At 41.7% G+C, this 26,510-nt stretch overlaps 2 protein-coding genes across 12 annotated transcripts in view; one reads left to right on the top strand and one right to left on the bottom strand.

Moving 5' to 3' along the window:
- Window positions 1–24,622, top strand: part of lcor (ligand dependent nuclear receptor corepressor) — a 63,417-nt gene extending 38,795 nt beyond the window's left edge. For 8 of the 11 annotated variants that reach the window (XM_033034109.1, XM_033034113.1, XM_033034108.1 and 5 more), the window contains one exon: window positions 19,396–24,622. In XM_033034109.1, the coding sequence (XP_032890000.1) occupies window positions 19,396–24,175 (4,780 nt within the window). In that variant the 3' untranslated portion in view covers window positions 24,176–24,622. Of the gene's footprint in view, window positions 1–4,370; window positions 5,349–19,395 lie in introns of those variants that run through there. The other 3 variants (XM_033034116.1, XM_033034118.1, XM_033034117.1) reach the window with 2 other exon arrangements.
- slit1 (slit guidance ligand 1) overlaps window positions 7,958–26,510 on the bottom strand; it is a 135,416-nt gene continuing 116,863 nt past the window's right edge. The window contains exon 37 of the mRNA XM_033034122.1: window positions 7,958–8,958. Within this exon, the coding sequence (XP_032890013.1) occupies window positions 8,948–8,958 (11 nt within the window). The 3' untranslated portion in view covers window positions 7,958–8,947. The remainder of the gene's footprint in view (window positions 8,959–26,510) is intronic.

Here is a 26,510-nt window from a genome sequence, read left to right as displayed (position 1 = left end):
GCATGTTCTTCCCGTAACTGCTACAGGGGTTTGCCAAAGGAGCTCTGGTATAATAATCGGCACTGTAAATTACCTATAGTATAGGTGGGCAGGTCTAATGGACATCTGTGAGGGAATAGATTACAGGGAATTTAGTGGGGGGAATAGCTTTGATGGTATTTCTGACAGTCAGCATTAAATTTAATGGTCTGCATGATGTCCGATATCATAAGGAAAGCATAAAATAATGTGAAGTCTTCAGACTTTAATTGTTATAATGAATAATGTTTTTACCTTTAATGTTTTATAGTTGCCTTTCATTCTCACTCATAAATCTACGCACTTATGAGTCGATTCTTTTTGGGATGTACGATTTTGTTAAGTGAGCCTTTTTTTGTGATAATTATAGCTTAGAATAGTGCCTGTTTTGCTATTAGATAATTGTGTAAATTTGTGGAATCATTTTCCTAATCTAGAATAGATTTGTATTCTTTTAAATTTACAATTGCATATAAGGTGGTCAGTGAGTCTGTGCTGGGCCCTATAGAGCAATTACAGTAGTCCTGTTTTCCTCAATTTCCTCTGCAACATTTTTGACATACAAACTCCCCATTTGATTCTCTTTGCCATTAATTTGCTCTTGAAGAGTAAATTACATTAGCCAGTAAACCTGCCAGTACATCTTTGATGAGGAAGCAACCTAACGTTCCCAGGTGGTGATGGAGAGAATATGCAAATGCTGTACAGATAGCATGCAAGATCAGTATCAAACTGGGTCCCTGGAGCAGAGGGGCCGGAGCACAAACTGCTGTGCTATTGTGTTGCTTGGCTGACAAATAAGAAATGGTCCCTTAATCAAGGCAGCATATATTGACAAAGGTCTTTGCTTTCATGAATTGTTAATAATCAGATGCCATTTGGCTGGACATAGCTGTTGTTGATTCAAATACATTAACACTACAAGTTACTCCAGTTTAAAAAAAAATATATATATATATAAAAAGTTGAAACCTTGATTCGATACGTTGCTCTTAATGTGTAAAAAAATCATATTAATTTTATCCTCTGTACAGGCCTTCAGTGTTAGATGAAATATAAACATGGTCATTTTCAGTGGTTCTGCAGCCCATTGTGCATCAAAGAGTGGTGGGTCTTTGCGCACTCAAAGCCTGATCTCTCTATTCTCCAAGTTCATGTTCTTGATTTTGATGAAGTATTAAAGTAGTTGACAAAGGAACAGCAGGTCACTTTATTTAAATGACTGAGTAGTTTCATAAAAAACAGGATTTCTGCTGAAATGGCAGTTCTATTTTAAACTTACATTTTTCAACAACAATTTTTGCAAATGCATTTTGTTTATTTTTTTTATTTGAAGGAGTGACTTTTTAAAGTATCATGTGTCCATACGAGTGCACCCAGGTTAGTGTGTCTTTGAACTTGGATTAATCACTGTTTCACCTCTTGATTAGCGTATCACCATAACTTCATCTTTAAAAGTTCTTCCTTGATTTTAATTTCATGATGTAATTTAGGTGGTTACTTAACTGAACACCTATTAACAAATATTTTGTTGATGTATATATGAATAGAAGGATCGGCCCCATAATGCTCCCGAGACTACAAATGCATAAACAAGTCCCATACATAAAGAGCAGAACGATGCTTCAAAGCTGCAGGCTCTGATGTCTTTTAGAGTTCAGTCTTAATAATATCTTAGTGTTATGGTAAATTGCTGCAGGCATTAAAACTACCAGAGAGCTCTAATTATTTCAGTCTTTGTCAGTTGTAATTAAGGTGTTAAAGTAGAAACAATTTATGGACCAGAAGCTCAGATAATTGTGATTCTAAAATGAAATGTCTTGGACATTTGAATATGCATTGCCTGCATTTTTTTAATCCATTTCAATTTTTTTAATTGTGTTCACTGTGGTGTTTTTTAACATCTAAATTGTAGATAGTTGTGCATTTAATAATTCTGAAGTAGGACAAGAATGGGGACATTTCCAGAATCTGACATTCGGTTACAAAGGCTTGCATATGATCATCTTGGACCAAATGTTTGCCTCAGTTAACCAAGAGCATTGACGTTTTGTCACCTGATGTGACTGCCTTAAAAATATGCATTTGTACGTATGTAGGAATCAATAAAGTTAAACATTTCTTCAGCCTTTAAAGATAGGTGGTTGTGATGTGTTATCAAATATATTCTGCTGGGGATTTGATCTGAACCAAAATAAAAGAATACAAATGCTAATGCTCACCTAGAACATAGCTCATGACAGTGAAATGGCTGATGGTATTATGCTGTGTTTGTACTGCAATTGTCTTAAAACTTCATATCTAATTATGCACAACTCCATTTTACTAATATATTAATATGAGAGTTGTCATTTTTCATCAGTAACCTTGCAGCCTTATTCATAACCCTTGATGATATATTGCAGGATCTATTTAATGTTTGTGTTTTGACACTGCTGTTTCAATTCCATTGCTAACGTGCTAATTGTCTCACGAGTACTGGCAGAACTGCGTGATTACAATGATGTCGTTTTCTATGAATTCAGCATAAAAGATTTTGTGAAGTAATGGGTTTTGAAATACAGAACTATTGAGCAGCTTACACTAATGTGTAATTGCTGCCTTTTTTTTAATGGGCAGTCAGAGAAGAGGAGATTACCTCAAGGCCAAATGATTTGTATTTCTTTTGGAAATCAAATATAGAGAAGTCTCCCAAAGTTTTCATATCCACCTCTCTGTGACTTCAGAAAAAAGTTGAATGAGATCTTATTTAATGCAAAATTAATTGATTGTGACTAGCTTGAGATTTATTAATTTATTTGCCTATTTATCTATCTATCTATTTATTTATTTATTTATTTGTATTTATTGAAATGCATTCATGTGAAGTATTTTATGCTTTATTTGCCAAACATGAATTTGAGCCAAGTGCTGGAGTTATGCTATTTTCTAGCTTTTTTTCTCTCGGCAATGTTAATGTTTGAATGCAAAACATTTAAGATACTTTTTTTTAAGCATGTTTGTCATCTGGTCTTCAGAGTGTTATATTTGACAACTGAAGAGTTGTATTCACAGAAACCAGGCCCTAGCACAACTCCTCTTGCTGTTTTAGGTTCTGTACTTGCATTTGCAAGTTTGTAACTGGTATATTTTCTGTTGGGATGCTTTTCATGATTTTGCCTGAATAATAAGGTTAAACATGTTGCTGTGACATTACTTAAAATGACAGGTACACCATCCTTTAATAGAAATGAAGTCCATTCTAAAACAAAAGTACAAAGACTGAATGTTTGCCATTGTGGGGAAAAATTTGAACCACCTAATTGGATGTCATTTCAATGTGGCGAAGTTTAATAGTTGTGTTCACAAATGAAGATAAGAATCTTTTCTACTAGAAAATTAATAAAGGCATCAATATAAGCATAATGGAAGATATCGTAGTGTGATCTGAACTGTAGGTAAAGCAACCTCATTAGTTTGGCATCTTCAGTCACAATCTATTTTATAATTATGGAAAAAATACATTTAATGCATGAAAGTTATTTCATGGAGTAAAGTTTAGGCAACCTTAATGTAGTCAGCAAAGACCCACACCATTGAAGTACGCCGACATGGTATACTAAATGACAACCTCATTAAGTTAGCCAGTGGGAAATGAAAATATATCTCTTGTGTTGAACTGTTTATGGTAAGGTAAAGTATTTGGAGCTGTAGGTATTAGTATGGTACAGGTGCATGCTTAATGCCATCATTGGGAACTTCAAAAAAAAATCCATTCCTCAATACCAATGTCTCCTGTATCTTGTTATAGACATAAAGGAAAATAGTAATGCTTTGTTTCTTATGAATGCTAGCCAAATCTACAGTAGTTACAAATGTCATAATCTGGTATAGACAATAGACAATAGGTGCAGGAGTAGGCCCTTCGAGCCAGCACCGCCATTCAATTGATCATGGCTGATCATCCCCAATCAGTACCCCGTTCCTGCCTTCTCCCCATATCCCCTGATTCCGCTATTTTTAAGAGCCCTATCTAACTCTCTCTTGAAAGCATCCAGAGAATCTGCTTCCACCGCCCTCTGAGGCAGAGAATTCCACAGACTAACCACTCTCTGTGAGAAAAAGTGTTTCCTCGTCTCCGTTCTAAATGGCTTACTCCTTATTCTTGAACTGTGGCCCCTGATTCTGGGCTCCCCCCAACATCAGGAACATGTTTCCTGCCTCTAGCGTGTCCAAGCCCTTAACAATCTTGTATGTTTCAATGAGAACCTCTCATCCTTCTAAACTCCAGAGTGTACAAGCCCAGCTGCTCTCAGCATATGACAGTCCCGCCATCCCGGGAATTAACCTTGTAAACCTATGCTGCACTCCCTGTGTAGTTTCTCAGAAATCTGGAAGAAAGTACTTAATGTCCACACTGGCATATAGTCAAAGAGTCATATTGCGTGGAAACAGGCCCATCGGCCCAACCTGCCCACCGCGACCATCATGTCCCATCTACACTAGTCCCACCTGCGTCATCTTTTAACATTGAAACACATTTCAATGTACCTTACAAAGTAGAATTTACTAAATGGCATAATTAATTATCCAGCAAAACTTCAAAGATTTCCACCTATCCAGGAGGACAAACAGCATCCATTGGGAGAGATATTCAGGTGAAGGGCCATTCATAAATTCTGACGTGAAACGTCAACTTAACCTCATTTTTTTTAGTGATAAATTACTTTGGGCAAGGAATGGGTGAAAATGGAAAACCACTATTGAAGCAGATATAAATGCTGCAACTCACTTCTGCATCGCTTCCATCAGTGATGGAAGCACCGGCTTATAGGCCCAAATTGATGTTGCTCCTTATGCTGTCGTTCCTAACCGGTTTATTGCTGAGGGAAAAATCAAAGAATTTCCCTCCACCATCAAAATAAATCCTTTTAATGCATTGATCTTTGGATGTGGTTATCCCTTTAATATGGACCAGTTTTGAGATGTTTGATAATTTGTATGTTTTTTAATTATTTGTCCCTATAAAATTGAATTCCAAATGCTAATTAAGTTAAAACTGCAAGCGTCAGCTCCTTGAAAATTAATGCCCTTTGTACAGTGCATCACTAAATTTAATTTAAATCATTGCAGTTGATCATTGTCTTATATTGAAATGGATTCTAAATTCAAATTTAACATTCCATTCTCCTTTTTTAAATTATCAAACCATTTATGCATTTTTCTTTCACAACTGTGATACATTTAGATTGTTGAATGTAATCTTGACTCAAAAGCTGTGTTTATCTGATTTTTCTAATCCAGGTAATGGGTTGTCATGGAAACTATGACCAAGACTTTAAAGAGATCAGGTCAGGGGCAATATATCTCATTTGTGAAACAAATTGGTTGCGCTACAGCACAACAATAGTGTGAAAAGCAGGGCAGCGAATGTATTTAAAACACGATTTAGCAAATTATTTCATATCACCCTTTTAGAAAATGCAGATTAAATCCTATTATCTTAATTAAAAAATAAAGGTGCCAGTTTTCGTTGGAATGTCATTTTGTATATCTTCATGTAGAAAAAATTAATATTCTTTAATAAATTAGAGAAGAATTGAAGTAGATGAAATTGGCTGTAGCACACATCCAATTGAATAGCCATCATTAATTTTGCTATCATGCAGGTCTTGAGATTAATTTGAAGTGACATTAGTTCATAATTTTATCCAGAATGGTGTGCTTAGTCTTTCAAGGTACTGTTACTGTGTAAAGATTCTTACCTTTTAAAAAAAAAAATACGGCCCATGTATTGCTTTAAAATCTGAACCTATTTCAAAATGTTTGTGTTGGATTGAAGTTGATAATGTGTATAAATAGAACACTGACAATTACTTGTAAAAATACGTGGACAAATCTCTCCATTTCAACAACCAACAAACAATATTTCTCTGCTTTATTACCTACAGTAAGTCATACATTAACTGTTATTTCCAATTTATTCATCTTTTGCTGTCATACGGGTGTTCCTTTCTTCAAAAAAAACATCAGGCAAATATGCGATGCACAAAGATCTTTTAACATAATTTACAATGACGTCTGTGTTGTCACGAGGATTCTTTATTGTGTGCGTACCAATAAGCTTGGGGAGAAAGTATGTTTGATATATTGTATTGCTATCCTGGTACACACAGATGATGATTCTTTATCCCAATCATCACTGCCACCAGTGCTCGTACAGCAGCCATCAGAATTTAGTATTCTGTAATTCTGAGGTTTCATTGATAATGCAGCTTGATTTTTGAGGATACTGAATTTCTTGTTGTATTCGGAATGTTAGTCACGTTTCAGGTGGACATAATGTGATTGTTTCTTGCTCCAACCATTGTGCTTTTATTGAAATTCCCGCAACAATACCATCTGTTGGCATTTTGGGACTAATTGTACTTGTTCTTGTATTGTAAGCCTGAAATTGTTCATAATTTAATACTGAAGCCAGTTTATCATTGCTCTCCATATCACAAGGACATAAGTGATAGGAGCAGAATTGGGCCTTTTGGTCCATCAAGTCTACACTGCTATTCAATCATGTCTGATCTATCTCTCCCTCTTAACCCCATTCTCCTGCCTTCTCCCTATAACTTCTGACACCCGTACTAATCAAGAATCTATCTATTTTCACCTTAACATTAGCATTTCAAAGTTGGAAGTAGTTTTTTCTTTTGACTACAATTCAAATTTGTTTTGTCTTGTCATGGGGTAATTTTGTGTCACACCATAATTGCTTACTATTTGTGTTTCAGCATCCAAGGTGAAAAACAAATCTATGTTGGCCTTTGTGTAACATTATTTCTATAACATTAGGATTCAGTGAATAGGGGCTGATTTATTGCAAACTATGTTGTTCAAGCAATCAGCAATTAATTTGCAACTAGATCATAAAATGAGAAAATGCAGCGTGTATGTGTCTGCGTGTGTATGGAGTAGGAGAGCAGTGGGATGGCACAGAGGTTGAACTCCAAATTTGGTACAAACTTAGATAACATAGAAGCATGGAAAATAGGTGCAGGATGAGGCCATTGGCCCTTCGAGCCAGCACCACCATTCATTGTGATCATGGCTGATCATCCACAATCAGTAACCTGTGCCTGCCTTCTCCCTATATGCCTTGATTCCGCTAGCCCCTAGAGCTCTATCTAACTCTCTTTTAAATTCGTCCAGTGAATTGGCCTCCACTGCCTTCTGTGACAGAGAATTCCACAAATTCACAACTGGGTGAAAAAGTTTTTATTCATCTCAGTTTTAAATGGCCTCCCCTTTATTCTTAGACTGTGGCCCCTGGTTCTGGACTCCCCCAACATTGGGAACATTTTTCCTGCATCTAGCTTGTCCGGTCCTTTCATAATTTTATATGTTTCTATAAGATACCCTCTCATCCTTCTAAACTCCAGTGAATACAAGCCCAGTCTTTCCAATCTTTCCTCTTATGACAGTCCAGCCATCCCGGGGATTAACCTCGTGAGCCTACGCTGCACTGCCTCAATAGCAAGGATGTCCTTCCTCAAATTAGGAGACCAAAACTGCACACAATACTCCAGATGTGGTATCACCAGAGCCCTGTACAACTGCACAAGGACCTCTTTACTCCTATACTCAAATCCTCTTGTTATGAAGGCTAACATGCCATTAGCTTTCGTCACTGCCTGCTGTACCTGCATGTTTACTTTCAGTGACTGCTGTACAAGGACACTCAGGTCTCGTTGCACTTCCCTTTTTCCTAATCTGACACCATAACAATAGCAAATGTTCTTATGTTGATGGCATTTTCAGCAAAAAACGTAAAATTTAATTGTGTTCTAATAAGCATTTTGGATCCAGTTGATAGTTTAGCATACTTGAATCTTCAATGATAAAAACAGCTGCGTTAGCGATTATTAAGGAAATCTGGCTTCAGTATTGACTGAACATGTCAGGATGATCAGAATAATTTGTCAATGTATTAGAATGTCCATGTTTCCAGTTTTAAATCAGAAAAATCTTTTGCTGAAGCATTTCAAATGTATCTATTGATATTCTCCATGGAGTGGTAAAAGTATTATTTTCAAGATAGGAGGAAATATTGACAGAATGGATGGCTTTCTTTTGATTGCATATGGTTTCTTTTGATGTGCATATCATAAGTGCATTAATTGGTTTCATCAGCATCTTGAAACTCAGGTATTTTCTTCTCACCATTTTCTTCATCTGCTTCGGTCTCTCCTGTAACTTTCCCAGAAGAATCTTTATTTGTACGAAAGGCTCGACCATGAACTTTGGCAAGCAATTAACAGTGGCTGGTAAGTCAGCAGGGTCTGAGTTGCCACTGTCCTCCACTGTCACAAAGCCCCAAAAATAAATTTAGCAACCTTACCCAAGCAGTATTGATTTGAACATGGTTTTGTGCAACAATTTTGAATTGGTTAAGATTTTTAGTTGGTATTGTAGTAAGAGATGAATGTGTGACATGTATCAAAAGATACATAAATGATATAGAATCCTTAAATTCCCCCAGTTGGTTTCTGGCTTTCTGCCGCTTGCTCATCCTGCAATTTTGGTCGGGGTTTTTTGAGGTTCCTTCTCAGGCACAAATGCCTATTTTATTTCAAGACAAGAAGATTTCGGAATGAGATGGCAAACTCTTTATGTAAAATCACGTATGACAGCTTGTTAGAGAGAGACAGAATATAATTAAACACTACTATCTGTGATTAAATACCAATATCTGCAATTTGTACCTCGTTATATTCCTAACAACAGATGAGACTATCGGTGCTGAAAGTCAGTATCATGTGATTCTCAATGGAAGTTCTAATAATACCACTTGTTAGTTAAAGTAGTTAATTCAATCAAATAGATGGAAATGTTCGGTTTTAACGGCAGGCTGTGTTGGTTGCAGACCGTTTCCAGTGATGTCACGAACTTGTCGCAATTATAATATCCCTGCAAAATACACAAGATATTTCATTAAAATTACGTTGGTTTGCGACGAATACACACAGAACGGATAAAATAACTTTAAACTTGATGGAGTAAGATGGAAGAGCTGCATATACTATCACCACATCAAATAAACAAACCTTACTTGATTTTATAACTGTTTTTTTCAGCTGTTGTAACATATTGTATTGTTTTTATGTTAACTGTAAGAAGAATAAGTGGCTTTTGAAAAAAAAACACCTAACACTGTTTTTGAAAAAACCCTCAGGGACATTTGACACACTATTTCAACCAGTTACTCAGTGCAGGTACTTTAAACTAGATAATTAAATAATGAAACATATTTGTGGTGAATGTTGACTTTTACTCGGTTTAACAAAACTTAGTCTGCCAAGCTTACATTGTGCCTCTTGACATTTTATAGCAGCATTCCGTCTCTACAATTGTATATATCTGTACAGACTTCTTGGGCTTTGTTATCTGAACAAACCATATTTCAAAAGTACTGTTTACAATGTTTGTAGAAATTCTATTCTTTGCAGTTGCCAATTTTTGTAGATAGGGTTTGGAGTCGAACACTGTTAAAAGAGATAACTTGCCTCATCAAGTGTACTGTTTAAGGTCCTTCAATGTGATAATCCTTTGTGATCTGATTTCCCTGCCCTTTAATGTCTTACTGCTTCAAGTATCTTTCAAATTCCTTCTAATAAATGATTTTAGCTTTAATTAGTGAAACACGTCCTATATTAACCTCTTGAATGATGACCTTCCTTCAAACCTTGCACCAAATGTGTGTACCACGTTATGAATACACCCATGAATAGAAATAATACAGCTTAAACTCACATCTTTTGCTCATAATTTGTACTAACACCTTTCCCATTAAATTTGAATTGAATGAATTCAGAGCTAGTATTTGTTATGGTAAATGGTATTATTCTCGTAAATCTCTGTTGTCAAATAAACACACCACAATACAAAGTACTGAATAATATCAGACTCATTTGCAAATGAATAAGTTACCTGGGATTTATGAGCAATCTTTGGGGTACGGAATTTTGTAGGTAGGATCGATGGTCTTTGTTTTCTGTCCTTATCCCCTTTACTGATTCCCATTCTCCCCATCTGGGTCAATTTAAGTGCACCTTTGAACAGTTTTTAAATCTATCTTACAAACTAGGCATCAGATCGAGGCCATAGTAGTGCACATTTGTACAGCTTGTATCCATCCTTTCACAGAGGCCTGTACTAATTTTGTCAACCCCAAAAATATCTGAACTTCTATGGTTGCGTACGATTTTTAATCATGTCGCTGAGGTTCATGGCCCTAAAGTTGGACATTCTTGCCATGCCAAACATAATGCAGCAACAACACTAAGTTGTGTTTGTTGATTAGTTTAGTACTTGAATTGGTCTAGTCATTTTTAAGCTCGAGTCTGGCACAGTGATTATATTTATTTGTCCTCCATTCTTCAGATAGCAGTGATCAGGAGATGTGCTGATTAGATTTCTATTTTATATCTGAAATTTCATGATTCAGACTTCGAGATATAGTCTATAGGCCATGTTGCTATTTTAGAAATCAAACCATTATCGCACATTGCACCATATGCAAACTTATCTTATGTTCCCTCCTCTGTTCCAATACAAAGTATTTTAATTTATGTTTATAAAGTGTTATCACTCTTCTAGCGTGGAGATTTAGTTTACACATTGTCGTGCAGACCTGCTGTCTGCGGATAAAGGTGATCACTTGTAAGAAATTCACTGTCAGTTTTAATTACAAAGTAAATATTTTAATAATGTTGGAAATCTGGCGTAAAAGCTGCAGGAGATCCAGTCATAATCCAAAATAGCCAAAATAGTTGTAAATTCCCATGGTACCTTAAACCCGAGCTCATAGACAACAGGGGCAATTGAAAATTGCAACTAAACTTTCAGGCTTGTTTTAATCATTTCTAATATGCTCACTGTCTCAAGTAAACTACTTTTATTAACAAAAGCATATTACCTCAGTCGCACATTTCAGGAATCTGTACGAGTTTTGGCTGCAATTCGGTATAAAATACGCTGCTGCCGTTGAGTTGGAAAAGTGTATGTGTGTCTGTGTATATATATATATCTTGGGTAGTGACTTTCTTAAAGATTATTTGTCTCTCCCTGCTTGTACGTATCCTGGGTTGTCCATGTGACAGTGAAGTAGGCTTATGATTTAAAGTCCAGCTGATCATTGCCACAATTCTGCTCAGATGACTACTAATTGCTACGGCTGGATTTTGAGCGTTTCCCTCTCGAAAGTCTCCCTACTGGCTCATTTTCAAACTAGCTCAAATTCTTCAAATCAGGTAATGTTCATAAGAACGGGTGCCCATTGGTCTGTTTGACCTCATACAGTTTACAGTCTGAAAGAGGTGTACAATTTTGAAAACTTATTTTGCAATTGTTTATCAATGTCTTAAATCTGTTCATTTATTGTCAATGTCTTGTACAGCTGTTGTGGCACTTTTGGTTGCACTATTAATTGATTTGTTAAAAATGCAAATTAATTTCAACTGGATTACAAAATACCCTGTGTCTTACTATAAGTGACAAGTAATTTTAGATTTTTTGTAACTGTGTCGTTGTTTGCCTTGTGACGTATGTTGGAAAACAGATTTCTGTCTGTGCATGTGGGAATTTTTGATTGTTATAACAAGTAACAAAAACAGTTTTAACTGTGTTGTGTTTGCAGTATTTACTGGTTGCTAGGCTCAGTTTCAGTACAAAAACACTATTCTTCTAATAAATTTCGTTAAATTTTATGGTGTCTGATCATTTTTTTTGCAATCCTCAATACTGAATTGTATGTCCTCTTGAACATTTTGTTCTCACTATGACCATAACGCAGCATTCTGGCAGTCTTCCCATTGAGTTTGAACTCTGAAGCAGTTCATTTGTATGTGAAATCTTCACCACTAAATTTGACTTTAGGCAGTTTATTTTGGAGATGTTTAATGTGCTTGGAAAAGTAGAATATTCATGCATACGCAAATTATAAAGCTGTGTGTTATTCAGCCTCTGAAAACCATTAATGCTAAAAGCAGTTAAAATTCGGGATATTTCAGATTCGTTAGTAATGACAGCTTCAGAATTTAACTGTTGACATACAGTGGTGGTTCATTTCGCTAGTCATCGGTTTTACGTTGTTTAATGTTACTTCTATCAAGTTATTGACTACTGGGTTGTTTAATTCATTGTAATCAATTCAGAAGAAAAATATTGCTGCCACAAATTTCTATGCTGTCAGAAGAGTTTGTCAACTAAATACATTTTAACTTGATGAAATTATTGTCCACGTTTTCCAGCACGATTGTGAAGATCTTGACAATTATTCCGCTTCCTTTGATGTTTCCAAATGTATAAAACAGGTTTCCATACCCCTGTCCCAATTGCTTCCACAAATGGTAGCATCCACTTCAAGTGAAAAGGTGCTAGTTGTTCCCAGCTCCATGAGGTACCAAGTTTAATAGGACATTGAACAATTTAACTGCGTTCTTCGTCGTAGACGGTTTGCAAGGTGTGCAGTTGTCATTTGAAAAAAATATCAATTAGGAGAATATTTTTACAGAATATATTTTTTTCCCAAACTGTTTACTAAATCATATTATACAAATCAAAGTTTTAAAGCCATTGTTAGTGAAGTCATTGTTAGTGATTGCAAAATTAGATTGTCGTTTCTCTTCCGTATAGATACAAGGAACTGCAGATGCTGGTTTACAAAAAAAAGACTCCGTGCTGGAGTCACAGTGGGTCAGGCAGCATCTCCAGAGAACATGGATAGATGTGTGCGAATAAGGGTCTCAATGCAGTATTCCCATATACTTTTCTCTTCCCATATACTTCGGTAAAACATTTTGTTAGACTGATGCTTCCCCCCCCCCATCATTTCTTTCCCCCTTATATAGATGTTGCTCTTGGTGCAGTATAGTTCTATGGATAGCTAATGCCAACACTGTTTGAGGTAACAGCAACGTCCTTTGCGACATGCTTGCTTCTTTTGGGGGTCCCATTTCCTAGTGGCTGCCATTACTATCAAATTAGTATCCAATATACCTTGGTATTTGCCACCCATCATTATTTGTGCAGGATTTGGGCAAGGCTAGTTTAGTTTTGAGGTGCATTGTAGAAACAGGCCCTTCAACCCACCGAGCCCGCACCAATCAACAATCACCTGAACACACTAGTTCTACACTATAGGGAGAATTTTACACAGGCCAATTATCTTACATACCTGCATGTCTTTAGGATGTGGATAGAAACCAAAGAACCCAGGGAAAAAATCCCACGCGGTCACAGAGAGAATGTACAAACTCTGTACAGACAAGCACCTGCGTTCAGGACCAAACCTGGCTGATCTCTGGGGCTGTAAGGCAGTAACTCTACAGCTCTGCTTCCCCACAGTAGTTGCTTGAAAGTTGCCTCTCAAATTTTGAGCAACCATACAAGTGTGCTTTTACCTCCTGCTGAATCTAACGTATTAATACCCATATCTAATTCACACATTAATCCATGGTGCATCATTTATAAATTATGGCCCTTGAGGTGTAGCAACCTCCACAACATAGCACAGCACAAGCAAAAACTAATTCAAGACCCATTGTCTTTTCTAAAATAATTTTGTTCTTGGGAGCTATCCATGTACAAACGTAGGCCTATCCTTATGTAGAAATAAGGTACTGCAGATGCTAGTTAATACACAAACAGAGAGAGTGCTGGAGTAACTCAGCAGACCAGGCAGCATCTCTGAAGAACATTTTGGGTCGAGACCCTTCTGATTTTGGAGGTAGTGGGTGGCGAAGAAAGCTAGAAGAGGGAAGAGGCAGGAAAGAGCGTGGCTGGTGGATGCAGGCGAGGGGTTTTTTGACAGACAAATGGTTGGAACAGTGATGAAAGCAGACCATGTAATCCAGGGTCGAAGAGTTGCCAAGAGGGAGGAAAGTAACAGGAGGAGAGAAGGGGATAAATAGGTTGGAGTCTATGTGAGGCACAGGGGAGGAGAGGGGGAGGTGGGGCAAAAGGGTGGGGAGGAGAGGAGGGTGGTAGTAAGAGGTTGCCTAAAATTGGAGAATTCAGTGTTCATAGCTTTGGGTTGTAAGCTACCCCAAACGGAATATGATGTGTGGTTCCTCCAATTTACGTTTGGCCTCACTCTGGCAATGGATGAGACTCGGCACAGAAAGTTACGTTATAATGGTTGGTGACCGGAAGGTTCAGTAGGCCTTGGCGGACCGTCTACAAGTATCTCCACTGGTTAGTTTACATTTAATTCCCATTTATTACTTTTTTTGCCAAGACTCATTGGTAATCAATCATATTCTTCCTTCACTCCAACTATTCTCCCTTCCTGCATATTCCAATTACATGTGCACTTGTAGAAATAAAGATAATTTTAAAACTCTGGCACCATGGTCATAACTGGGTACAGTCTTGGGACAGCTTTAATCGAACTTTACTGGACTTTATCATGCACTATACATTATTACCTTTATTCTGTATCTGCACACCGAGACGACTCGATTGTAATCATGTATAGTCTTTCCGCTGACTGGATAGCACACAGCAAATTCCTTTTCACTGTAGCTCTGTATACATGATGCTAAACTAAATTTAAGAAGGGTCTCGACCTGAAACAACACCCATTCCTTATCTCCAGAGATGCTGCCTGTCCCGCTGAGTTACTCCAGCATTTTGTGTCTATATTCTGTGTAAACCAGCATCTGCAGTTCCTTCCTACACAAACTAAACTTAAGCCATGCAGAATAATGGCCATGTTTGGTTTCATTTTGTGAGTAAATGTTTTCATCTTCCATTATCTGAAGTTTTGCCTCTTGTATATTTCTAATTGTAGAAGAGATTAAGGGCCATGGTGTTAATGTGCTGAGCTCAATGAATACTGCAGTCGGCACTTTCAAAAAGTATAGTGAACAGCACTTGTAGCTAAGAACATGAAGGACTCTGTCATGTTTATTCATTGTTTTGTTCCAAAACAAATTGCTTTATGTTGGACCCTTTAGGAGTGCAGCCAGGGGAAGGGACCCTGTTCTTCTCCCTGTCTGCAAACTAACTAAAGCTGCTTGAACCAATGCCTTTGACTGATCTTTGTGATTTCTGAATGTGCACGGGATTAAGGCTGCCAAGTTCCATGCAAGGGGCATGCCTTTTTTGTTGTCCTTCACCATCCCACATTCCCACCATTGCCCATGACATTTCAGCAGTGTTGTGGAACACTTTTCACCAATTTGCAGTAGAAGAATGGGCAGGTAGTGCATTACTTTTTCTTATCGAGTCCACGCACAAGATTTGAAGTTGTTCAGCCAGAGCTGAACACACTTCTCGGTATCTGCATACGAGGGTGTTTGTCTTGCGCTTCTTGTTGGTGGTGGAAAGATTGGTGGAAACAGGGCCGCGACGTGAGGACTCTTTCCTTGACCCCAGTGCAATGCTTAAACGTGTATATACTTAATCACAAAGCCCAACTATTCATGCTTCCAGTTCTTGCTCTTTGGCTTGGCATATTATTGAAACGAGGAACTGCAGATACTGGTTAATACACAAAAAGACACAAAGTGCTGCCGTAACTCAGCAGGTCATGCAGCACCTGTGGAGAGAACATGGGTAGGTGACATTGCGGGTCATGACCCTTCTTCAGACTGAAGTGTTTTGACCCGAAATATCACCTATCCTTGTTCTCCAGAGATACTGCTATCTTGCTGAGTTACTCCAGCACTTTGCGTCTTACTGATATATTGTATGTTAATCATTTCAGTCTGATCATATCTGTGAGGCACCACAGAACCTGAAAGCAAATGCATGGAGCCTTGTGCAACAGTAACTAACCCTAACTGGATACGAAGATAGACACAAAATGTTGGAGTAACTCAGCGGGGCAGTCAGGCAGCTTCTCTGGAGAAAAGGAATAGGTGTCGTTTCGGGTCAAGACCCTTTGTGTTCCATTTATTTCAATGAATTGTTTGCATAGGATAAAGATTTGACTTCTATTGTCATGAAAAAATTGTTTTTATTTATATCACCCTGAATATACTTTGTATTTTTGTTTGCGTAAACTGAGCTGGCACTTCTGGTGCCTTGTGAATGTCTCACCCCATCTGATGTTAAGGGAAACACCCCCCAAACTTCACTTTAAGGAAGGCCGCCTAATCTATCTTGGAGTATGAGGGATGATCCAATGTTACACACATTCATTCATATTTTACTCTTCAGAGGGGTTGTAATTCACATTTTCCTCTGTTGCTCCTTTTTTAGAGCAATATTCTCCAGCCCTGCATCCCATTGGATACTTGCATAGAACAATGCAGCACAGTTTGTCCCATAATGTCCACGCAGAATATGATGTCAAGTTAAATTAATCCTCTCTGGTTGTACGATCCATCTCCCTCCATTCCTCCATATCCATGTGCCGATGTAAATGCCTCTTAAATGCTGCTATTCTATCTGCTTCCACCTGGGGGTTTCCCCCCCATTTTTGTTAGACTGATGCTTTTCCTTCCAATCATTTATTTCCATTTTGTGAAAATGTTGCTCGGTGCATTATAGTTCAATGGATAACTAATGCCAAACATCACTTATTCATGTACTCCACAGAAGCAGCCTGGCCCGCTGAGTTACTCCAGCACTTTGTCTTTTTTGTGTTTGTTTTAAACCAGCATCTGTAGTACCTTGTGTCTAGACTGGAAATGTTGAGAGTGTTAATAAATATGACTTAAGTATGTTATTGGTTGTGGAGAGAACTGGGCAAAATGGCACGAAGTGCTGGAGTAACTCAGCGGTCAGGCAGCATCTCTGGAGAACATGGATGGGTGACGTTTCGGATCGGACCCTTCAGACTATTGCTGGGGGGAAAGAAAGCTGGAAGATAGGAAGGGCATGACAAAGCCTGACAGGTAAAGGGTTGATACAGGTGAGGGTGGGGAAGGTTGTAAACCCCCCCCCCCCCCAACCCAAATCCTCCGTCAGGTTTTAAGACGTCAAAATCAAGAAATTGTATTAAACCTAATTTGCAGGAAGCGGCCACATGATTTCAGCTCAACATTAATGTGTGAATACAGATATGTTTAAGAGATAATGGCCAATGAAGTGGATCGAGAGAGTTAATTACAAAGTGGTTGCTGGTTTCCTGTGTAATGTACCTGTGTACAGTCATCTCTTTGTCTCTGTACAATGTACTGTTGTTTTCTTAATTTGCTTGATTTTAGTTTTGTACTTTGTGATCATACCATTAAACTTTATTCCGGGTAATAAATTTAATCCAGGGAAATGAATGGAACAGTACATTGCATTACTATATTGTGGAAAATAAATCTGAATGTAGTTTATCAGTTGCTGGCTGCGCCATCTGCTTTTGATATTTCCTCCGTCTGTTTTGTCTGTGGCTCTGAACAAAGAAATAACTGATTTCAGATGGTTGGAACACCTTTACTTTCATTGACCCCCGTATATTGGGGGTTCCTGAGCGTGTGCCAGTATTTGTGGGAACAGTCAAAATGTGTAGGAAGGAACTGCAGATGCTGGAGAAACTCAGCGGGTCTGGGAGCATCTCTGGAGAAAAGGAATAGGTGACGTTTCAGGTCGAGAGCCTTCTTCAGACTGAGAGTCAGGGGAGAGGGAAACTAGAGGTATGAAGAGGTACAAAGAACAAATGAATGACAGGTATGCAAAAGGACAAATCAAAGCCAGCAACGATGATCAAGATTTGAGTTTCCAAGAGGCCGACCAACGAGATTCCTTGGGGATTCATCCCTATGCTGTGTCTGTTCTGGCTGTTGCTGTATGATGAACAAGTGCTCTGAGCATCGGTGCTTTTTGTGATTGGGTATTTGCAGCTGGACCCAGAATGTATCTACATTGTAAGATCCTTGAGAGTACGCCAGTATAGCCCCAGCACTTCCACCATCCCTGCGTATCTTGGGTGGCTGAGCCATGTCAGTCAAATGACATACGCTGTGGCTAATTTGCAAAATTTCAAACAGCAATCATCACTCTTATTTTGGACATTAACAATTAGCACAGTGGAGCAGCAGGTGGAACTGCTGCCTCGTAGCACCAGAGACACATTTTAAACCCTGACTCCGGGTGCTGCCTATGTGGAATTTCCAGGTTCTCCATGTCACCACGTAGGTTTTCTCCGCGTGCTCCAGTTCCCTCCCACATTCCAAAGACGTGCTGCTTTGTAGGTTAATTGCCCTCTGTAAATTGACCCTTGGGAGTGGATGAGGGGGTAGGATTTATTAGAACTAGTGTGAACGGATGATTAATGGTCAGCATGGATGTTAGTGGGCCGTAGGGCCTGTTTCCATGCCGTATCACTAAACTAAGAATAGTTGGGGAATTATTCCCCGACTCTGGTCTCTAGCCAATGCTTATTCTTCAAACTGCTTCCGAACCAAAAAATTGGTCATCTGGTCATGATCACCTTTCTGTTCATCTGCGGTTGTTGGATGCGAGCAAGTGACCAATTTTTGAAAGTGCTATGTTAACTGACTTGAAATCACGCTGGGATATCCTGAGGTTGTTAAAAGCAATTTGCAAATTGAGGTCTTACTTCCACAGTCGCCCGCAGCAATCTAGCTGACTCTAAAAAGCCCTGTGAAATGGCCCCGGAAGTCTGCCAGACAAAGGGGTTAGTTTAGATGGGCAATAAACCCTCGCCATTTCAGTAAACTGCAAACAAATAGATAACTTTGCCTTGCGAACAAATTGCAAGAGCGCACATGTATTCTCTACCATCAACATAGGATGGTGTATAAAATAATGAGAGGAATGGATAGGCTAAATGCACAGCGTCCAAGGAGTACTGCACATGCTGGTTTATACCGAAGATAGACACAAAATGCTAGACCAACAGAGAGGGTCAAGCAGCATCCCTAGAGAATGTGGATAGGTGACGTTTCAGGTTGGGATCCTTTTTCAGACTGACCCAGAACATTTTTCTGAAGAAAAGTTATGTTCTTTGGGGAAGCTCTCTGACCTGCGAAGTTTAGTTTAGAATTAAGTAATACAGCGTGGAAACAGGCCCTTCGGCCCATTAACACGACGCCGACCATCGTTCACCCGTAGACTAGTTCTATGTTATCCCACACAATGGACAATTTACAGAAGTCAATGAACCTGCAAACCCATGCACCTTTGGGATGTGGGAGGAAACCGGAGCACCCAGAGAACATCCACATAGTCACAGGGAGAACATACAAACTCCACACCTTCAGCACCTGAGGTTAGGATTGAACTTGGATTTCTGGCGCTGTGAGACTGCAGCTCTACTGCTGTGCCACTGTGTGCCTTTTTGTTAACCAGCATCTGTAATTTCTTGTTTCCATTGGGTAAATTGGCATGTCTTAATCATTTTAAATGTGTAAATGTTCCCATTTCTCTTTTTGTTTTTAGCCACAACGAGATACCAACGCAAGAGGTGCAACTCGGTAACGAATCCCAGGGGTCCCTGGACCAGTTTATGGCTAAGCTGTGCAGGCGTCATCAGAAACAATTCATGAGTGTTCTTGGCCACATGCACAGCGGAACGGGTCCTGAATCGGAATCGGTGGCCAATGAGGACATGGCGGCCTCCAACCCAGCGGTTCTGCAACAGCAGCCCAAGGACTCCGGGGAACCGTTACCAAGCCGACCCACCTTCCCGTCACGCCCTTCCTTTAACCGAGTGGTGCCGACCCAGAATGAAACCAACTGCACGAATGTTGAAGAGGACAGGCTGCTTCCCAGTGAGGTGGGGAACGAGATCTGCGGTGTTACTTCTGTCGAATCGCCAGCAGCCTTGGGTAGTTCTAGTGGTGGGACTCTTACCAAAAACAGCACAGTTGGGGCTAAGCCCTCTTCTAAAGGTACATTTACAACTAACTGCAGCAAAACCGTGAGCTTGGAAGCTCTGCAAAACGAAACTGTGAATAATAGGAAGTTGATCAGCAACTCGCTGTTGGGTCTGTCCCCCAGTGACTGCGCACTCATTGGCACTGCTAACCGATTAGAAGGATTAAGTTCTTGCAACCAGAAGAGCAAAACGGAGGAGACGGGCTCCGCCAAAGGTCAGAAGGAGGGTCTCCGAGCTCTTCCCATGCAGTTACTTAACCAGCGAAAGAATTTGGCTAGAAGTCAGAACGGTCCACAGAGCAGTTCCGGGGCGATTAAACGCGCTCCGGTTCAAGAACACACTACCTCCGCCAAAAGAAATGTCAAAGGTAATCATGTGCTTCCGACGACAGCGGGTGCAAAGGATTGCTGGATTCTCTCCAAGTCGAGTGCCAGTGGGCGCGGAGCCAACGGGCACCTGAGGCTGAAGGTGCAGTCCCCTCCCACCAGGGCGGCCAGGAAGAGCACCAGGGTGGCGGTCCCTCGGTCACGTTCCTCCGTCTCCACCATGTGCCAGTACGTGAACGAGCACGACAACCAGTGCGACATTGTTTACATCAGCAAGCCCATCACGGAGTGCCGCTTCGACGGCCAGCGGTCCTGGTCCTCCACGAGGAAGACGGCCAGGAAAAGTACCCGTGGCCATCTCTGCAACGAGGAATACTGGGAGCTGAAGACGGTCCGCACTTCGGCCAGGAACTCAACCATAGAAGTAGGTAGGGAGACCTGCGCTCCCAAAGTGCCTGCCCCAGTGACCCTCAAGCCAGTGATTACACTGCCCGTTAGTGTGCCCGTCGCTGGCGCTCCAGTGGCGATTGGGACTGGCGTTCATTGTCCAAAGGGGCAGGAGAAAACATTGCTGATGCAAGACCAAGTTCAGGGGCTCGAGGAGAGTCTGAACAATTACTCGGCAAACAGTGCAGAGCAGCTCTTCGGCACGAGTCCGACCTGCGGATTGCAGGAGGCCAGTCTGTCTTCTATGAATGACAACAGTCCGCAAGGGGAACAGAAGAGGCCTGCTGCCCACGCTGACAGTCCCATCTCTGAAAATTGCCCGGCGGAAATCAGGGCCATGGAGGTTCCAAACATTGACACGAGCGAGTGTGTCGTGGTGCCGGCCGAATCCAGAGATCAGAGCAACAGCTCGTCAGCCGCTTATGTGAGCGTTGAACCACGCGACCAGCTTCTGGAGGAATGCAGGGACACAGAATGGGATCTTTCCACACTGGACAAATTGAGTAAGGACAGCAATGAGGTGAAGTGCAATTCACCAGCAGACAGTAAGAGTTCTCCCAACCACTCAGAGGCCATTGTGAATAATGGGAGCCAAGAGCTGTCCATGTCCTCCTTAGAGAATGCCAGTATCAGTCCTGTTAACAGTATTGAGATCAGCCTTTCTCCTCGAGAGCAATGCAACAAGCAGAACAACAGTAGCAGTGAAATCTTAAACGGCGACTTGGGAAAGGTGAGCAATAATGTCTGCAAGGCAACCGTGGAATCCCAACAGCCTGAATGTTCAGTCGAGAATGTTGATACGGTAAAGGTAGAAAAATTGTTGATTGAGAAAGAAGATTCCCAAGGATCGCCGGTTACACTGCGTCTTCCGTCTAAACCAGTCGCTTGTTCTCCTGAAGCCAAGAGCGATTTGCATCCGCAGCCAGCTTCCGCACATGCAAGCAAAAGGAGGGGCAGTGACTCGGGAAGGTCTACCCCGGAGATGGTGGGAAGGTGTAGTGAAGGAACTGATGGCATTGAGTGCCACGTGACACCGAGCAGCCCGTGTTGGACGGAGATAGAGCAGGAAGACCTTGGAGCAAATGCACCCGATCACAAGAGGAAAGAAGATGTTATGGCCGAGAGATCTCTGCAGCCCGGGAGGAGTATCAGTCCCAATAAAGAGGAGACGCCTATGCCAGATGCCTCTGTAAAGAAAAGGCAACGTAAAAAATTGGTTCCCGCTTCTACGGACAGACGCTTAAGGAGTCAACAATCGCAGCCGCAGACTGTGGCCAGTCCTGGTGATACTGTAGAGAAGCCATTAGTTTGTGCTGATGGATTACTCGTACCCTGTCTCAACGTGAAATTCCCAAGGAATCAAGGGGAGAAGAAGTACAGAAGGGAAGTCTGTATCAGCAGAGTGGCGTCTGTTCAGTTTCCAGTGGACTGCTTCAACAAAACCCTGCTGCAAAGCATCATTGACCCCGAAAGCAAGGTTGACGAATCTCTAGCTTCCACTTCTGTGAAAGATGGTGGCAAGACGGGACAGCCAGCGGCCATGCCGGCCTCCAGCGATCTTCCAGCCAAGGAGTCGGAGAACTCGGAAGACGACGAATTGATTAACGATGCTTTTCTACCTGAAAACGTGCTCCTTGAACAAGGTCGAATTCTCGAGGTCTGCGTAGATGTACAATCGGCTGAAGAGAGGCAAGTTTCCTTTTCCAATCAAAATGCTGAAACCGATCGGGTTTCCGACTACTCCAGTGGCTCCGTGGATGATGGGTCTACTGCTAGCCAACAGCAGGCCAGTTCACGAAGGACTAATACCCACAAAGAAAGCACAAAGCGGGCAGGCGCTGGCCTTGTAAAGAGACTGATCAATTTTGGATCTCCGCATCAAACAGCTAAAGGAATGCACGCAAAACTGTCACCAGGGGACAAGAAGAATGCTTCTCATGACTTGAGATGCTTGAATATGCCCATCAATGAGCCTGAATCGAGTGTGTTGGAAGAGGACGTTGAGGACACAGATAATAAGCTGCCCACACAAGATATCCAGGAGGATGAAGCATCTGAGTTGGTTGGCATGAATGATGCTGATGCTACTGAAGTGAGTCGGCCAAAATTTTTAGACTGGTGCTCTGAGGATGAAAACCAAGAGCTAATCACCACCTTGAATGCAAAGTATGAGAGTCTTCACAAATCGTGGACTCAGATGGAGAAAGAAGGGCCGGTGATTCACAAGGCCAGATCCAAGTCTGATCGGCTTAAGGAAATTTGGAAAAGCAGGAAGAGGGCGCGGAAGGTCAGAGGTTTGTACGACCACAAAATATCTCCAGTGCAGAAACTCTTTGTGGCCAACTTCAACATGGCCAACATCTGCAAGTGGTTCATGGAGACGACCGAGACCAAGTCTCTGGTGATCGTCAAGAACGTCAATGCCCGGAATCCGGTGGTGACCATGAAACCCAAGAGCTTTCTGCAGAAGAGCTCCATGATTGGCATTTTCCCCAGTCCCCAAGCTGAGCGGCTAAAGAAGCACCTGAAGAAGTTTGCCATAGCCTCCCCTGCTCGAAATAACCCAAAGACCCGAGCGCTGCTGGACAACATGCGGAGGATCGCTATGGCGCGAGGTGAGCGAGTCGGGCAACAGCAGCAACAGGACATGTTGCCCGATGCTGAAGATGGCCTGTCCACTGGGGACCTCTTTTCGGCCAACATGCTGCCAGACTGTCAAGAGGAAGGAGATGGTCCCTCTTTGATTCGGGGGGTGCCCCAACACTCCAAACACATAGGGCTGAAGAAGCCTGTCAGCGCCTGGATCCTTCGGAAGTACTCTAACATGATGGGCAAACTCCACAAGTTTCAGCACGGCAAGGAGCAAGCTGGGAGGAAGAACCCAGGCAGACACAAGAGCGTTTGCATGAATCCCATGGTGTCGCCCAAGCTGACGTCACAGACCCAGTTAGAGTCGCCAAAGGAACCTCTGCCCGTCGTCCCTGGCAGACCAGAGGAGAGCAAAGGCAAGAGGAAAAGAACCAGGGACTCTCCAATCAAGGAACCCCGCTTGGGGCGGTCCAGGCGCTCCAAGTCCGAGGCCGTCTCTCCGTCCCTTCCGTCCAAGCCTGCACCCAAGCCCGTCCCAGCCAGCCAGAAACCCAAAGCCGACGGCACCTCCAGCAGGTTGCCGGCTCCAAGGAAATCGGGCAGCGGTGCAAAACCCAGCGGGCTGCCCGTGAAGGCGGTGAAGAGGTCCCCCAGTGCTGGGCTGAAGAGCGTCGCGAGAGGCAAGGGCAAGTCTGATGCTCGAGATGGAGGCAAGGGCAAACGGCTCAGGGCCAAGAGGAAGGGCGGTGTGGGCAGAGAGCAGCGGGCGAGGCAGGCCCAGAGCAAGGTGGGGTCCCCTGCAGCCAGGACCAAGCAGCGGGACAAGACCCGCGCTAAACTTAAAGCCAAGGCGGCCGCCCCTGCCAAGCACAGGCCCAAGTGCGAAGTCTCACTCGAGGCCAAGCGCAAAAAGAAACGGAAACTCGGCGGCAAGACTGATCCGGTTCCCAACAAGCGCAGGAGGACTGATGCTAAGTGACACGTTTGCCCGCAGGGCTCTGTAAATTATTGTCTTTAACAACAAACAAAAATACAGTCGGATGCAGAAAGCAGAACTTGTCGAAGCTGCTTTTATAATCTCGAGGCGAGCCTTTGGAATCACAGAGGAAAGAACTCGACCGTGATCCTAATTTTATTTTTCTAAGCACGTAAGCAGATGGCTTGTAAAGAAAATACAGGGAGCTCTCCCCTCCTGCTCCCCACAACTGTGAATAGTTTTTATACTGTGCTAAAAATGGTATTGTTTTCTTTTGCCTGTTTGGTTTGATTTTTATATTATATATATAAAAAAGAATTTCCAGGCTTAGAATTGATACAAGAGCTGTAAACACGGATTGAAAAGAACAGTGCCTTATTTAAATGCTGAGAAGAAAAAGTGATTTTTTTTTTGGTGTGTGTATCTGAGATTAAAGGCTTGCATTGACAATGGAGACTTGCTCTGTACTTGTTGCAACTCCACCTAGAGTTTAAAGAAAGCTTAGCCTCATATAGAATGGTGCAGCACACAGGAAGAGGCCATTCGGCCCACCATGTCTGTGCTGGCTTTTCAATGGAGTTCGCCATTTTGGACAATTCCCCTCCCCAACTACCCAACAAACCACCACTCCAAAATTTCTCCTTTGAGCCCACTTTTGACCACTCTGGGCAGTGCGTTCCAAATTGCGTCAGCTTGTTTTAAATGATAAAAGAAGCAACTCTCCAGCGTTTCTGCTCCTTGCCTCTCATCTCCACAACTCTTTTGCCACTTTACTTTCTGCCCTTGCCAGGTTTCTTTCCACTTCGATTTTGAACGTTCCCATTTAGGTCTCCTTGCTCTAAGGAGAATCAGCCCAGTCTCTCATCTTGGATAAAATTATAAAATTAAAGGAGGAATAGTATCATGGGGTTTAAATCACACGGCGGGTCTCCAGCTGAGAAAACCAGATAGAGTCATACAGCACAGAAACAGGCTCTTCAGCCCAACTCGTCCTTGCCGACCATTTAAGCTAGTCTCACTTGCCTACGTTTGGTCCATATAAGATTATACGTTATAGGAGAAGAATTAGGCCATTCGGCCTTTCATGTCTACTCTGTCATTCAATCATGGCTGATCTATCTTTCCCTCTCAACCCCATTCTCCTGCCTTTCTCCCCACAACCCCTGACACTCTTACTAACCAACATAATTTCTTATCCCTCAAAACATTTCCTATTCATGTACCTATCCAAGTGCCTGTTACCCATCACAATTATGGCACCTGAGGCATTTCCTGTGAACTCCCTGGTTCTACCCTCTCCATCACTGCAGAGAGCACGAAATGACAATGTTTCACCTCTCCACTTGAACCGTCTTGAGAAGCAGGTTCTTAAACCAATTTGGCTCATTACTCTGAAGGATTATGGGAAGTTTTGTTACCTGCAGCAAGATAAAGTCCTCCACTGGGGATTTCTCCACTGCGCTCCCATTTCCCAATGCTTGTAGGGTCAGTCCGAGTGCAATTTAATTACCCGTCAGCCCTGTTCCGAAGAATGGTCCTGACCCTAAACATCATCTATCCATTTTCTCCAGATATGCTGCCTGACCCGCTGAGTTACTCCAACACTTTGTGTCTATCAACCCAATTCTTCCTTTTCCAGACCTTGTCCATCCTGCATCCTACTGACATAAAATGTCTATGTTCTTTACTATCTACACCTCAATCCACTGTTTCAAAGGCTGGATAGTCTTGATTTTTGGCTGCTTTCCTCCAGTTCTTGGGATCATTCTGCCCCATCTCTCCATCTTCCTCACTGGTGAGGAATTAGCTTGGGCCATTATGGGCTCCACCCTTGGCCAACATTAGGCCCTTATGGGCTCCACCCTTCCTTGGCCAACATTGGGCCATTTTGGGCTCCACCCTTCCTTTGTTTATCCGTATGTGGTCCTTAATTTGTTCTAGCCTTTTCTTACCTCTAGTTCCCTCCCCTCTGCTTTCAGTCTGAAGAAAGGTTCTGACCAAAACATCACCCATCCTTTTTCTCCTGAGATGCTGCCTGACCCGCTGAGTTATTCCAGCACTTTCTGTCGACCATACATTTTAAGCCTGACTTACTTGATGGTCTGATGGGCCGCTGTATGAATGTCTCTTCGTTTGTAGGTGAGTGGTGACATCGGAGGGCAATTTATGGGGAGAATAAAAATAGGGTTAGTGTTAAAGAGTGCTCTAAGCAAAGAGTTATGGTTTCCATGTTGTATGGTTCTGAGATTAGTTATGTGGCACTTTTTATTGCTGGCTAAGGACTTAACATTGTGAAATTAATAGTGGGTCAGTCATAGTCGTATAATATGGAAATAGG

This window comes from Amblyraja radiata, chromosome 15 (genome assembly GCF_010909765.2).
Source record: "Amblyraja radiata isolate CabotCenter1 chromosome 15, sAmbRad1.1.pri, whole genome shotgun sequence".
In the NCBI taxonomy this organism is placed as follows: Eukaryota; Metazoa; Chordata; class Chondrichthyes; order Rajiformes; family Rajidae; genus Amblyraja; species Amblyraja radiata.
The sequence above is the reverse complement of the archived record's forward strand: the minus strand, read 5'-3'. Positions and strand labels throughout refer to the sequence as shown.